At 39.6% G+C, this 15,618-nt stretch overlaps 1 protein-coding gene across 6 annotated transcripts in view; it reads right to left on the bottom strand.

Moving 5' to 3' along the window:
• Nucleotides 1-15,618, bottom strand: part of atp2b3b (ATPase plasma membrane Ca2+ transporting 3b) — a 55,412-nt gene that overhangs the window by 6,704 nt on the left and 33,090 nt on the right. For 3 of the 6 annotated variants that reach the window (XM_031310680.2, XM_031310689.2, XM_031310697.2), the window contains 9 exons: nucleotides 14,574-14,732; nucleotides 13,804-13,983; nucleotides 12,633-12,720; nucleotides 12,439-12,545; nucleotides 11,882-12,073; nucleotides 10,455-10,668; nucleotides 9,126-9,337; nucleotides 6,695-6,802; nucleotides 3,613-3,795 (listed from right to left, as the gene is read on the bottom strand). In XM_031310680.2, coding sequence (XP_031166540.2) covers nucleotides 3,613-3,795; nucleotides 6,695-6,802; nucleotides 9,126-9,337; nucleotides 10,455-10,668; nucleotides 11,882-12,073; nucleotides 12,439-12,545; nucleotides 12,633-12,720; nucleotides 13,804-13,983; nucleotides 14,574-14,732 — 1,443 coding nt within the window. Of the gene's footprint in view, nucleotides 1-1,826; nucleotides 1,987-3,612; nucleotides 3,796-6,694; nucleotides 6,803-9,125; nucleotides 9,338-10,454; nucleotides 10,669-11,881; nucleotides 12,074-12,438; nucleotides 12,546-12,632; nucleotides 12,721-13,803; nucleotides 13,984-14,573; nucleotides 14,733-15,618 lie in introns of all 6 variants that reach the window. The other 3 variants (XM_031310708.2, XM_036007891.1, XM_031310722.2) reach the window with 2 other exon arrangements.

Here is a 15,618-nt window from a genome sequence, read left to right on the forward strand (position 1 = left end):
GTGAGAAGTACGTGTTTCCAAAGTACTTAAACAAAGCCCAGGTAAAGTTCTAGTGTCTGTTCAGGATATGATCACAACAATGCGGTGTCAGCAGCGCCTCTCTGTATCTATACCTACAGGTGATGGAGCAGCGTGGGGAGGAAGGCAGCGTGGAATGGAAGGAAGGAAAGATGGACTAAAGGGAGCAAGGAAGGTAAGGAGAAGCAACTGAGAAGACGGATGAAGACAATCAAATGAAGAGACCGCACAACCACACACATGCACGCACAAACACTCATACACAAGCACACACTCGCACTCTGACAAAGAAACACACACAAGTCAAACTACGGCTCTCGGATATGTCAGCAAATGCACACACATAAACACACTTGCAAACAGACACGTGCGGAACTGACATACAAAGAAATTAAGAGAAAACATGAAGAGTGGACGCTACTCCAGTAAGGAGATGGGAGGATGACAAAAAGGGATGAGGTAAAGGACAAAGTAAGATTTTTTTTTTTTAAATGGAGAGAAAACCTACTAAAGAAATCTTATCAGTATGCTTTACAAGAGCCCGTATTTAGATCTGATAAAAATCTAAATACCTCGACAAAAGAACAACTCTACTTATGAAGAACAATTAGAATACATTTCACAGAATATTTCTGCAAACAGGGAACCTGTAATATCTCATAAATATAGAAGAAAAAGGAGAGAACTTTGATGGAGAGAGAGCGACAGAGAGAGAGAGAGAGAGAGAGAGAGAGAGAGAGAGGAAAAAAACAGACTGCACAGAGAGAAAAATCAGGACTTTTTGGAGACATCGGGGGGCCAAACTTGTGGCGTCGGAGCTGGAAATACTGTTACAGAAACAACCAGTTGACAACAATTGCAGCACCGGACATAAGTGAGAGGAGCAAAAGAAGGAGAAAGAAAGCAATAGTGATAGAGAAAGAGGGAACTTATTTTTCTTTACTGTCGTCTTGGAAACAGCAGAGTGTTATGGGGCTTTTATACTCGAAGGTTTACAGTTTAGAGACTTGAAGAAGCCATATGAAAGCCATTTGGTAATGAGCATGAATTCTATGGCAGTGAAATCTAATCGTAGCATTTTCTACGAATAATAGGAGTCACAGAATTGTTACAGCAACACTATATATTCTCTTGTTTTGTTTAGAAAAAATAAATGACACCGCTCCTTTACATTAGCGATGTTCACAGCAGGGCTACCACAGTAACCACGCTTGACCTCATTCACAGACAGGAAATAACACATGGTGCAGGAGGAGCAGCCATTTGCTCTCTGAACTTAAGGATGCGTCCGTGCCTTGTCGGAGTAATTCAAACTGTGTACGCTGATTCAATCTCTTCTTTTCGTTCTTTTAAAAATCACTTTCTTTCTTTATGAAGAATGCTGCTCCATTTCTGCCGGGACACCTCAGACAGAGAGAGAACAGCAAGCCGCCTCCTGCACCGACCAACACTCAACGACAAAAAAGACTCTGGACTGGGACCGGGACTGGATTTGGACCAGACCAGATCAGACCAGAACTACACAGCCGGTCAGGACTGGGTGCTGTTTGAAAGGGGGAATAAGAGAAAAGAATAGAGGAGACATTGCACACACACGAGCAGCGAGCGAGCCGGAGGGGACACAACCATAGAGAGTAAAAATACTGCAGTCCACGTGCCGTGCAGCAGTGTGTGTGTTTGTGTCTACGAATGAGTGTGAGAGGGAGAGAAGGTGACTGCAAGTATGTTTGCAGGTATACGTGTGTGTGTGTGTGTGTGTGTGTGTGCTTGTGTGTGTGTATGCGTGTACATGCGTTCGGCGGACTCACTCCCGGGGGCTGGGCTGGTATTGGCTGTTGCGGTGGAGAGAGCTACGTGAGAGGGGGTAGAGATAGTGTTTACGTCGTGGAGCTGACTGAGCACGGAGGAACGCCGTCTCACCGCTCCCTGAAACGAACCGCTTCGCTTGAACGTGCTCACTACCTCCATCTGCAGGACAGAGACAAAACAGCAGCACTCAGTGAGGGCAGGAGGCCGATGTGTGTGTGTGTTTTCGTGTCATGTTTGTGTGTTTCATCATTTCCTCACAGCAGAAATGATAGAAACAGCATTCAAATTTCCTTTGATGGCACATCATGTTCCTGACCAATAGGCTGCAACTACTGATTATATTCATTGTCGATTCATCTGTCGATTAATCAATTAGTTGTTTGGTCTATAAAATGTCAGATATAGTGAAAAATGTCGATCAGTGTTTTTCAAAGCTCAAGACGACGTCCTCAAATGTCTTGTTTATATATATATATATATTTTATTTTTTATTTTATTTTTTATTTTTCTCATTTTACTGTCTTAGGGGAGTGAAGAAACTACAAAATATTCACATTTCGGAAGCTGAAGTTAGAGACTTTTAAAAAATTTTTTCCATAAAAAATAACTCAAACCAATCGATTATCAAAATAGTTGCTAATAGTTGTTAATTTAATAGTTGACAACTAATCGATTAATTGATAAACCTTTGCAGCTCTACTAACTGTACATGTATATGTGGTTGTGTGTCTGTGTGTGGTTGTGTGTGTGTGTGTGTGTGTGTGTGTGTGTGTGTGTGTGTGTGTGGTTGTGTGTGTGTGTGCGTGTGCATGTGTTTGCATGGGCATTTGTTGTCTGCACACTCAAACCCTCTTAATGAAAAACTGACCACTTTACGCCAAGGCACTTAAGCAGAGACTCTTGCCTGGATCTCTAACACTGCTTAGAAGGCTGTTAGCAGCTTGTTGTTCATGTTGATGCTGTTTTGCTGTCTCAATGTACATTCTCACACAAAGCAGTGCAAGAAACAATCAATTAAAGTAATCAAGCAAGTCAAAAGCCTGTCTACTTAGCATTAGCCTCTACACAATGTGTAAACACTCACACACACACGCATAAGAAGTGCCGCTGCAGCGATATACACACACACAATCACAGCATTTATCCTCTATCGTGATGTTTATCAGCCTCTAAAATGCCACTTCCAAGTCAGATAAAGCCATTTCATGAGGTTTGAGCAGAACAGAAAAGTTAGCTGTGTAGGAGAGAAAAAAACTGGAATTATTATGTTTGGCACAAGTCAGAAGAAAATCACAGACAGGATGAGATAAAGACTGACTATTGATGAGTAAGAACAAAACAGATACAGTGTTTAAACTTAACTTAAATTGTATATCTGTCATAGAAGAGTCAATATTGCAGTAGATCTCTTAAAGGACTTTCTTTCCAAAAGTCTCTTATGTTAGTATGTAACGGCCATGATACTGGCAGTTTATTTAGGCAGTGATACTAAACAATTTAGGAACAATATAACCCCAAACTGATTTGCATTTAATCATAAAGCACTTCATTAAAACAGTGCAAACATTAGGCATTCAAATTCAGATTCCTACTTTCTTTGTGATACATCATTTTGTCTTTTGGTTTTCATCATACTTTTGGTAGATTCCCCATTTATCTCTAATTCACCTTAAACAAACTGCTTGTGTGTCATGACCAAGCGAAGCTTCTGGTTGAGGTGTTGTGTGTCTATTTCTGTGAAAGAAGTTGGTTAAGGTTTATTTTGGTGGTCTGGTCAAACAGTACCTGGGTCTGGATGCGGTTGAGGCCTCTGAACCAGAGGATCTGTCCACGGCGCAGCTCTCTCTCAGCACAGTCAATCTCCTCCTCATCCTCTGCCATCTCCTCACCTTCCTCTTCCCCAGGCTCGTGGCCCATCCCCGCCTCCTTCAGGCATGGCAGCCGCGCTGTCGGCACCGTGGCAATCACCTGGAAGCCACGTTTCTTAAATTGTTATTTACCAGAAGACGCTAGTATGGCGTTAAACTGATCAGCTGTGAGATTTACCAAGCATCTTACACAGATGATGGATCAGATAATGCCAGATTATTCCAACAGAATTAAGTAGAGGGTAGAATAGATCAGAGGTGTTATCTAAGTCAGTGTGAAAATGTTTGTACACTAGAGGATGTTCAAATCGTAACAGATTTTAAAAATCATCTGTGGGAGACCACAGATGTAATAACAGATTTAAAGCTGCAGTTGGTAACTTTTATTAAAAACTATATCCTCACAGTACTACATGAAGCAAATCATCTATGAAAAAATCACGTTCCTCTGACTCTTCCTGGTGCTCCTTATGGCATAAGAAAACAAACAATCTGTTGTCGATCTAAAATGAAGACAGATTCAGCAACAGGCATAGCCTAAAATAAGCCTAAAATAAGCGAAATTAGCCAAACAAGTCGCCATGTTGTTGTTTTTTTTAAATCCGGGAGCAGACAGTACACGAGTGAAACATTCGTCCAATCAGGTGTAGCCATCGCAGTTGTAGAAGGCTGTAGTCTGTTTTCTTTGCTTATCAGTGGTCATTGAAGAGAAACTGATAACTGCTAGTTGCAAGCCCATCAACCGTCTAATGCTGGAAAGCGGGGCAATCCCTCCCGACAAAAAAACGCCACTGTGGACACATACCGAGAACGCACATCCCCGGACAATTCAGTTAAGATGCAGGACCAAACACTTGGCATACAAATTAAAACATGGCGATTCCAGGGACTTGGGATCTCACAGAAACCTGCATGATCAAACTGTTGCTGTCAGATGGTAGCACTTGTGTGTTACGTTTTTTGCACCGAAAAACAAACAAAACTAGAAAATGCATTTCCTGCAGAAAATGCTTGTGAATAAAAAAAAAAGCTAAATTGCTAAAACTAAACTGGATTGCTGGCATAATTGAGTGTTAATTGAGAATAATTGAAGTAGTGAGAATAGTTGGAAAAGAGGGAATGGTTTTAATTTGTATGAATTTCATTGAAATGTTGAAAAATACGAATAATGTATGTACAAAAGTGGAATATTTTAAGTAAAAAAAAAATGAAAAGTGTATGTCGAAAAGTCATAGTATAGCATATGGGAAAAAGGGAAGGTATAGCACGTCGAAAAAAGTGATAAAGTCAAAATATAGTATGTCGAAAAAGTCATAGGATACTATGTCGAAAAAAGTGATAAAAAGGCATAGTATAGCATGTCGAAAAAAAAGTATTAAAAAGTCATAGTATAGTATGTCGAAAAAGTGATGAAAAAGTATAGTATGTCGAAAAAAAGTGTTAAAAAGTCATAGTATAGTATGTCGAAAAAGTGATGAAAAAGTCATAGTATAGCATGTCGAAAAAAAGTATTAAAAAGTCATAGTATAGTATGTTGAAAACGGGATAAAAAGTCATAGTATAGTTGTTGGAAAAAGTCATAGTACAGTATGTCGGGAAAAGTGAAAAAACTCACAGTATGTTGAAAAAAGTGATAAAAGTCATAGTATAGTATGACGGAAAAAGTGAAAAAAGTCATAGTATAGTATGTTGAAAAAAGTCATAGTATAGTAAGTTGAAAAAAGGGAAAAAATTCATAGTGTAGTATGTCAAAACAAGTGATAAAAAAGTCATAGTATAGTACATTACTTTTCTTTTCATATATTTGAATTCGCCATTCCTGTAAAGTAGGTTTTGAAAATAATTGCACCCTATAAGATTAGAACACTCAACCTTCTGTCTTTCAATCAGGCGGTCATCACCCTAGGTTATCTGACTTCACAGAAAAGTTTATGTTTTCGGCCTGTTTGTCTCTTTCACTTAGCATATTGGACCTCAAAACTTACATAGGATTCAACCACTCTTTCACTCTGTCTTCCAATTAAACAGAAAAGTAAAACAAGTCATAGTATAGCATGTTGAAAAAGTCATCAAAAAGTCATAGTAAAGTATGTTGAAAAAAGTGATAAAAAAGTCATAGTATAGTATGTCGAAAAAAGTGATAAAAAGGTATAGTATGTCAACAAAAAGTGATAAAAAGTCACTAAGCAGCCCTTAAAAATGCAGAAAATGCCTACAGAAGCACTAAACTTAAACAGTGATCACACAAAACTGTAAAAGATGTCAAAAAGCTGAATAATTTTCCAATAGCTGAAGGTTTTGTGAATAGTTTAAAGTTTGAGTAACGTCTGTAGGTGAAAGTATGTGGGAGGAGTAGCATTTAGAAGTGGGAAAAGCCTGAACAGGATTTAAAGATTGCTCCATGACTTTCAATGTAAAAAGAAAAAAGCTTAATATTTAAAAGTATATATGGTGGAGAAAAGTTGAATATAAGCATAAATGTCAGTTAAGAGGTGAACATTTTAATATTTTAAAGTTTTTTCTAGCTGAAAGTATGCAGATGTAGTGGGCGACCGAAAATCGTACGAAAGAATCAAATAACAATTTTGTGACAAAAACTGTCCACCTGGCTCAGGAGACAGATTTATTAATTATATTCCTGCTGTTTGCAGCCGTGTTTCTGTTCTACACAAGTATGCAACATCCGGCTGGTGATGCTTCCCAGTCAGCTCGCTCTCATTGCTGTTGCGGGTTTCTGCTCAATATTCCATAGCGGTTCCTTTCAGACTATCATATGATTTGGGCAGATAATCCAATCCAAATAAGTTCAGACCAGCCTCGAATTGGGAACACCCATTCGATTGTTGGGAATGGCAAATCAGACCCAAAATCTGCCCATTTATCCTCGAGTTTGGGGCTAGCATTAGCCTCCCCTCAGAGAAAACTCTAGGTAAACCAGGCCTGATAGTCTACATTTCAGCTCAGTAAGGTTTGACTCAGCAGGCTGAAGAGCTGCTTACCTGCCCCCAGAGGAGCTCTCCAACTCCCACGAACAGACACCAGAGCCACTGCTCCACGTTGAGAGGGGCACAGCTGAAGGGCGTCCCTCCCCACTGCACAATCACGATCTGCAGCAGAAACACAGCGAGGGACATCATTATTGTCACACATACAAACACAGTGTTGAGGGAGAAACCGGTACTGCAAAAAACCTAAAATAATGCCAGTATGTGTCAACAATCAACACCTCTATCTTCTAGTCTGTCACGATTTCAAGTAGGAAAGTACAAGGTGGCATTTTCACTGTAATCCCTGCTGCATCGAATAAACATCAAACCAAGATGTGTAATAACACATGTAGACATTTAGTGTTGGAGTATTGTATTTAATTATTCATGAGGTATAGCTTACCCTGAATGGCTATGAAGATCATGAAACGTCCTTTCACAATCTGACCTGACCAACATCAGGTCATGGAAATGTTTTTGTGTGTATTTCAACCTTATGTCTATCTATCTGAATGAGGGATATGGTGTGAAAAAAGACCTGCAGTTCTTTCCAATGTTCTCTGTGTCTCTGGGGCTCAGCCGTCCACAGACAGCTGCAAAATCTGCTCTACTTCCATACACCAGTGACCTCACTGGTGTCTCCAAAGAAGGAGTGGGATCCGCCAACGAGCCGCCGTTTCACATCTTACTCTGTGAATTAAAGATTTATTCCTACAAAAACAGTTGCTGATTGTTGGAACAGTGGAAAGACTAATTAAGATGGATTCTGTGAGGTTTATTCAGTTTCCGTTTGAATAAGTGTGTTGTACAATGAGTAACGGTAATTCATCTCGTCTCGTCTCAACTCAGGAGGTGTACGGTTTGTATTTTCCCAGTTGAGGTGTAAGAATATTTCCTTTGTTGACAGTTTGTAAGTTTATTTTGTTATCTAAAAAATCTATGAAAGCTTAGCGAAGTCACCACTCGTGTGCAATGCATCCTGGTACATGTAGGGTCAGCTGACACGGCTCCTGCGAGCAGAATAACTCATTTTTCAGTCAATATAGCACACACTGCAGAATTTCTTTCTTTAATGGACTACATGTACCATAAGTACTGATTGGGCATCCACATTAAAGGTGGCTGGTTTCCTGTCTGCGTTTTCATAGGTGGATCACAGTAACACCATGCTCCTATAGGTCTATTTGCCTCAGTGGATGTAGCGACAGTATTTTAAATAGCAACATGATCATTTACAACAAGAGCGAGGTTTATCAGAGTGACACTATCATCTTGACACCAAACTGCAGTCATAAATCTCACTGGGATCACATACAGTAATAATATCTTTCTACAGGGAGGGAAGAAACATCTTTCTTACTTATCTCTCTCTTTCACGTCTCTCAAGATGCCTCCGGTCTTCAGCTTTCTCTCATCTCTAATTTTCCATATCCTTCTGAACTGTCTTTTCATCGCTCTCACACTCCAAATCACTGTCACCCCCTCCAGCTATCTCTCTTCTCTTGGTTCTCCCCAGAGTAACACCCAGCACTGAAGAGCTTTGGAAAATATCCCTCTTTTTCTCTCGCTCCGTCCCTCACTCTGTTTTTGCTTGCTTGTCTGCGTCTTTGTGTCTGCTCAGTGCATTTGTTTTGTATTCATTGTGAGTCAATTTAACAAACAATCCTCCTTTTGTTGGTTTGCTGGGACGGGTTACAAAGTGAAAGAAAATGTGGCGATTGACAAGCTGTCAAGGCCTTAAAATCACATTCATTTGCTTTACTTTTAGAGACTAAGAAGTTGACCAAGACAGCACAGGACATCACTGAAACGCAGAACCCATCTGTTGAAGACATTCAAGTTTGTATTGCTTTAGAAATATAGTACAGTCACCCAATAACCACGATCACCTTTGGAACGGACACAGAAGTACTGAGTTTGTATTACTGCAACAGCATAATACAGTAACAAAAATGTAACATGGCAAATGGGAGCAGATCATGAAAGAAGCAAGATTTCAGACTAAAACATGAATTTACCAAATATACTTATCAAACAGTAAATTAGACATTACAGACCTGTCTAATAACTACATACAAGCCCCATAAACATACCACACAGCAAGATCAATTTTGTTGATCCTAAAAGTCACTACCTTAAACAATCTGGTCTGTTTTTGTAGCCTAACATACTTTAAAATCTTTTTAACTTTCAAAATGCTTAGTTGAGTTTATGTACAACTAAATTACAACAAGATACCACAAATCACAGGGCATCTGGTAGCCGAGTGGCCAATGTACCCGGTTCAATTCCAGTTAGGAAATCTCTACATCTCTCCCTCCCTGCATTTCCTGTCTATATCTCTACTATTACAACCGAATAAAGGCAAAATGCCCCAAAAATAATCTAAACAAAACTCCAAACGTTCTCTACCAAACAGTAGAGGGTTAAGGGTTAACCTCACCTGCACGGCGAAGGTCCCCAGAACAATGGCACAGAAGATGGGGTTGGCAAATATGCCGTCAAAGACATTTCTCTCTCCGTGGATCTTGCGAGCGTTGATCTCGTTGAAAAGTTGCATCAGGACGAAGGTGTTGAAGATGATGGTGTAGTGCTCAGAGGGAGGGGAGTGGAGTGGAGCATTGCGGCCGCTGTCAATGTTAAAAATGCGCTCGCCTGGAGGGTAAAGAAAGGATGAAGAGGAGATGAGAGGTGTGAAAAAAAGAAAAATGATCAGCTCTGTTCATCAGGAGGTGTGTTTGGTCTGCTGCAAGACAAATAAACAATTAACAGTTAACACTGCAGCTGCTACAGCACCTGGTTAACTCACCTGGTAGAGCGGTTGCCCATATATAGAGAGTCAATCCTCGACGCCGCGGGTTCAACTCCAACCTGCAGCCCTTTGCTGCATGTCGTTCCCCCTCTCTCTCCCCTTTCAAGTCTAAGCTGTTCTATACAAATAAAGGCCTAAAATGCCCCACAAAAAACACTGTAGCTGCTAAGGTGGCTGTGTATTTTTATGTGTATCCACCAAAGTGCCAACGGTGGAAGAAGTATTCAGATCATTTACTTAAGTAAAAGTACTAATACCAAATTGTAAAAATACTCTACTCTCCTATCATCAGGAAAATGTACTTAAAGTATTGAAGTAGTAAGTACTCAATGCAGAAAAATCCTCCCATTTTAGAAACTGGAAACGATCCAAACAGTTCTGTCAATCAACTGGTGTTTAACTGGCTAATCATTCCAGGTGGACTTGTAGGCATTTATATTGTTGGGTAGTTTAATTTATAACAAAACATCATATTTTAAAAACTAAATGTGTTTTGTGTGCAAAAATCTCAGTTAGTAAAATAACTAAAGCTGTCAGATGAATGTAGTGGAGTAAAAATAACAATATTTCTCTCTGAAATGTAGCAGAGTAGAAGTAGAAAGTGGCATGAAAAGAAAAGACTCAAGTAAAGTACAAGTACCGCAAATTTGTACCTAGTTACATTCCACCACTGCAAAGTGAATTTTTTTTTCCTTGTCTTGGATTTTTGGTTAAAAGCACCCTGAAATAAAGCCTGATCACCCTAATTTCACAAGAAACCTATTGATGAAAGCCAGCTACTTAGGCTGTTTCAATAGTAGATGAAATTGCATTCACGGTTGTCTCTGTGTGTGTGTGTGTGTGTGTGAGTGTGTGTGTGTGTGTGTGTGTGTGTGTGTGTGTGTGTGTGTGTGTGTGTGTGTGTGTGTGCGTGCGTGCGCACCATGCATGCGTACATACGGTGCGTGCGTGTGTGTGTACCTATGAACAGTAGGGTGAAGATGATGATCAGCTGGTACACTCCATGGCCCAGGATGTTCTTCATCATGGTCAGTGAGATGAGTGGGTTGTTCCGACCATAGGGTTTCCGTAGCAACAGGTCCTCAGTGGGGGGCTCGGTTGCCAGGGCCAGAGAAGCAAACGTGTCCATGATGAGGTTCACCCACAGCATCTGCACCGCCTTCAGAGGAGAGTCCTGCAGAGAGATTTGCAAGAATTATTTTCATTGCGGATTAATCTGTCGATTATTTTCTTAATCAATCGATTAGTTGTTTGGTCTATAAAATGTCAGAAAATGGTGAAAATAGTGGATCACTGTTTCCCAAAGCCCGAGATGATGTCCTCAAATGTCTTGTCCACAACTCAAAGACATTCAGTTAACTGACACAGAGGAGTGAAGAAACTAGAAAATATTTACATTTAAGAAGCTGAAATTACAGACTTTTTACTTTTTTTCATAAAAAAATAATCAAACCAATTAATTGATTGAATAGTTTGCGATTAATTTAATAGTTGACAACTAATTAATTAATCAATTAATCTTTGCAGCTCTAGTCACGGACCATCTTCAGATGAGTCTGGCTTCACTGACACAGACACTGGTGACACGGTTGCTCCGCTCCTTTTTCACAAGACCCTGATTCCGAACATTAAAGTGCCACATTTTAATGTATGTAAAAATACTTTTATGATTAATATTTTGTTTAACATGGCTTTCCTACATAAAATGTTTTATAAAAACACTCTGAAAGGGGCCGGAAGCGCATCTACTCTTTCTCCCTCATTGAGAAATTATGGATCTGGCTTGGCCCCGCCCTTTATCGCTGCTCGTACCTGCGTTATGTTACTCATGTGGTGACTACATTTTAGCATCTCGTTGACCGGCGAAAGAGAAGTGTGCATCGAGATCGCTAGAACAGTGGTGGGATTAAGCCATGGTCTACATGTTTGAGTCTCACGCCTGGGTTATACAGGAGGCAGCTGGAGCCCCATTTTTATGTTTTATCTGATAGTGTTCTGGGTGGGGAGGGGATTACTTTAGAGGTTGAAAAAATGACTGAGAAAAGTTTTTTTTGAATTAAACTTTCAATAACAAATATATTGCAAATAGCAATATATATAATGATGCATACTAACATATAGGCAAGTTGATATTCCTTGCATATCAAATATATGTCACTGTTTCCATGTGTGTCAGGACGGCTCTGCTTTATATAAGCTTAGTGTGAAAAATGCATAAAAAGCATTTTAGCATTTGCTTTGTCATAGCAGATAATGGGTGAGTGATGTTTACAGCAGTGACGTCTTTGCGTCTGTTATATTGTGTGTGTGTGTGTGTGTGTGTGTGTGTGTGTGTGTGTGTGTGTGTGTGTGTGTCAGCATGTATGTGTATTAATAAATCTGTCAACCTGAGTGATGCAGGCCCCGGTGAAGGCCACTATGACAGCCACTACGTTGACCGTGAGCTGGAACTGCAGAAACTTGGAGATGCTATCGTAGACGTTTCGTCCCCACATCACCGCCTTGACAATGCTGCTGAAGTTGTCATCAGTCAGGATGATGTCAGACGCTTCTTTAGCCACGTCTGTGCCCGCAATACCCTGACACAGATTGAGACAGAGTGAGGACGAGGCAGAGACTCATGGCATGAAAATGCATTCAAGCAACCAAAATGATGCTGCTGTCTCAATATCGTACTACTACGCAAAAGCTGTGACCAAAATCAAAAGCACGCTATTCAAAAAAGAATTATTCTAAATAAAATACAATATATTCAAACGTTTTTTTTTTTTAAATATATTGGTAATGCATTAATTATACATAGGAAGAGATTTCTTATGAGAAGAACATTTTAAAATCCCTCATGAACATACTTACTTCGATGTGATTATATTATTATATATTGTCGCTGTAGAAAGATTTTAACACTGAATAAACATTAATGGTGAATAATATATCCCGTTACCATGGCAAAGCCCACATCAGCCTTCTTCAAAGCCGGTCCGTCATTGGTTCCATCTCCTGTTACTGCGACAACCTGCCTCTGTTCTAGGACGGTGCTGTCGATGATGCCTGGACACAAACAGAAAGGAAAAATAGGCTCTGAATCTGTGTTGATGAATGTGCATGTGTGTGTGGGTTAATAAACTTGAGACTCACCTTTGACCAGTGTGTGTTTGTCGGTTGGCGAGGATCGAGCCAACACGCGAAGTTTGGGCCAGATTTTGTCAATACGTTCCTGTTCAATCTGTGAGCCAGATGGAGAGAAAATAGGGGAAAAGGAGTGTGTGAAAATGAAAAACACCATAGAGAACCTATTAGCTATCATCTTCTTTCACTAGATGTCACTATTGATCCAGAGCCTTGGATCGAGCATGAAGCATCAAAGATGCACTGTGAAATTGGCTCTTACATAGAATCAGAATATAAAATGGCATCACTGCATCATTTTATCCTATTAGACATTTGTGTGAAATGTTGTCATAATTAGTATCGGAATTCTTGAGTTATTGGGATCATAGTGACCTTGATCTTTTATCTATGACCTCCAAAATCTAATCAGTTCATTATTGAGTCCAAGTGGACATTTGGGCCAAATTTGAAGAAATTCCCTCAAGGCATTCCTGAGATATTGCGTTCACAAGAATGGGACGGACCGACTGACGACCTGAAAAAACATAATAAAAAGGAGAGATTGTAAGTAAATGTTAGGTGGAAACCTGAGTTAGGAATAGAGCTGAAACTTTTAGTCAATTATGTAATTAGTTGAGCAACAGAATAACAACAAAACATTCGACAACTTTTTGATAACTGATTAATTATAATGATGATGTAATGATGTAATACTGCCTGGTTCCTGCTTCTCAAACGAGAGGATTTGCAGCTTTTATATCATAGCATATATCATTATATCATCAGACTAAACGATTAATAAAAAAATAAAAAAATAAAAAAACCAGCAGATTAATTGATGATGAAAACAATCGTTAGTTGCAGTTCTAATTACAAACACATCACACGTCTAATGAGAAGTCATGACAACGTCAGCGTAGAGCCTAATGTGAAGCAGACGTTACCTAGCCGATCAAAGCTTGTTTAGTGGTAGGAAAACAAGTCAGGCTTGAGTGTTTGGTGTTTTTCCAAAGAGAAATGATTCAGCATTTAAAGCAACACTATGTAACTTTTCCCACTTTGGTCCACCTACAGGTAGTCTCATGAGACACTCATTTTTATTTGATACAGCAACCGAAAACGTCAGGAACTATTTTTTAAAATGCTTGTAAGTTTACTCTGCCCTTACTGTTGCCCTCTTTTAAGACCCCCAGCTCACCTCTCCTTTCTCGTTCCTGATTCGTCGGTTGAAGTCTTTGCCCTCTAGACAAATGAAATCATCCCCAGGGTGAATGATGCCACATTTAGCAGCAATAGCCCTCGCTGTGTTAATGTTATCACCAGTCACCATCCGCACTGTGATGCCTGCACGCTGACACTTACGGATGGCGTCAGGCACCTAAGAGAAACAGGCATAACACAAAGCCAATTACTTTTAAAATACAGGTTAGAACCTGTGCCTGAAATGGGCCGGTACCCACCAGGACTGAGTACCGGCACTTCTGATTGTTATTAACAGTATTATTAATAGGCTGATATTTATACTAAAATAGGCTATATATCAAGATTAATTGGCAAGCAATTCTATGTAAAATCAGACATTCAGGACCCCCATATAGCCCGAATGGAATGATCCTTTGTTTCATTAACATATTTTCAGACTGCATCGATCTAAGGAGCCTGATTCGACTGCCAATCTCACAGTCGATTCAGGCCCCTTAGATCGAATCGTCGACTATTCGTTTTCACACCTACAAGATATACGTATGAATTAGGGCTTTCAAAATAAATGCGATAATAACAAGTTAAAGCAAATTCATTTTAACGCCACAATTTCTTTTTGACGCTCATTTCATGCAACTGATGAACCAGGGCACTGCCGCATTTATTGGTCCAATTCAGGCACTGGTTAGAATCACACATTATGGATTGCAGAAAGTCACACTACCAGCTGAAACACACACACACACATACTCCACGGCACCCTACCTCGGGCCGCACAGGGTCCTCTATCCCAACCACGGTGATGCAGGTCAACTCCGTCATTATGTCTGCTTCGTTCTCCCAATCTGGCTCTGGATTACCCGGAAGGTCACGGTAAGCAATGCAGATGGTCCTCAACCCCTCACACGCCATTGGCTCGATCACCTTTTAATCAGAAATGATTACAACTATGGTCAGGAAGAGGTCAGCAGAATCTCACCACCCATCACATTACAGACTGCTTAACTTACTGTGCATAAATATATTTTACATTCTAATATCTGATGCATAAAAACTGGATTAAAGTGCTTGCATACAGTTTAGTAACTCGATTAATAAATACATGTATATACGTACTGTACCTAACTACAATGTTAAGGTACTATATAAGGTTATATTACTTATATAAGCTACTTTATAATTATGCTCTTTATGAGAATCGTTACAGATCGTTACACATCAAACTAGTGGTTTCCAACCATCTTTGGCTTGTGACTCCTTATAACAACTAAAAATAATAATAATAATTTCACAAGAAAAGCAAAGATTTGAGTACAAAAAATGAAAATACAGATGTGTGTATCATTTGAAACCCTTTCTGTAAATAACTTTGTTTTTCTTCTTATCAAACCCATTCATTATCTCTCCCGTGAGATTAATCCTGTGAGCCTTTGGAGGGGCCCGACCCCTAGGTTGGAAACCACAAGATTTGAAATGCATCTGTAATAACTGTATTGCATTGTTAAGTAGCTCCACCTTGATCAGCTACAACAGTAAAATTTGACTTCCTTATTATTGCATCAGCATATATAACAATAAACTAGAATTAGCACCTTGTGGTTGTATGTCTCCGCCAACCAGTCAAATTGCAGTTTACATCCATGTCTGTCCAAACTGATATAATGTATGTAGTGAAGACTTTAAAGCAATTCAATAAAGGTATGAAGTATATTCTTTCCTCAACCCCTCTTCAACCTATTTATCAGTCATTATTAAAACTATGGTCAGGAAGAGGTCCGCAGAATCTCACCATCCATCAAAGTACTGCTTA

This window comes from Sander lucioperca, chromosome 12 (assembly GCF_008315115.2).
Source record: "Sander lucioperca isolate FBNREF2018 chromosome 12, SLUC_FBN_1.2, whole genome shotgun sequence".
NCBI classification, from domain to species: Eukaryota; Metazoa; Chordata; class Actinopteri; order Perciformes; family Percidae; genus Sander; species Sander lucioperca.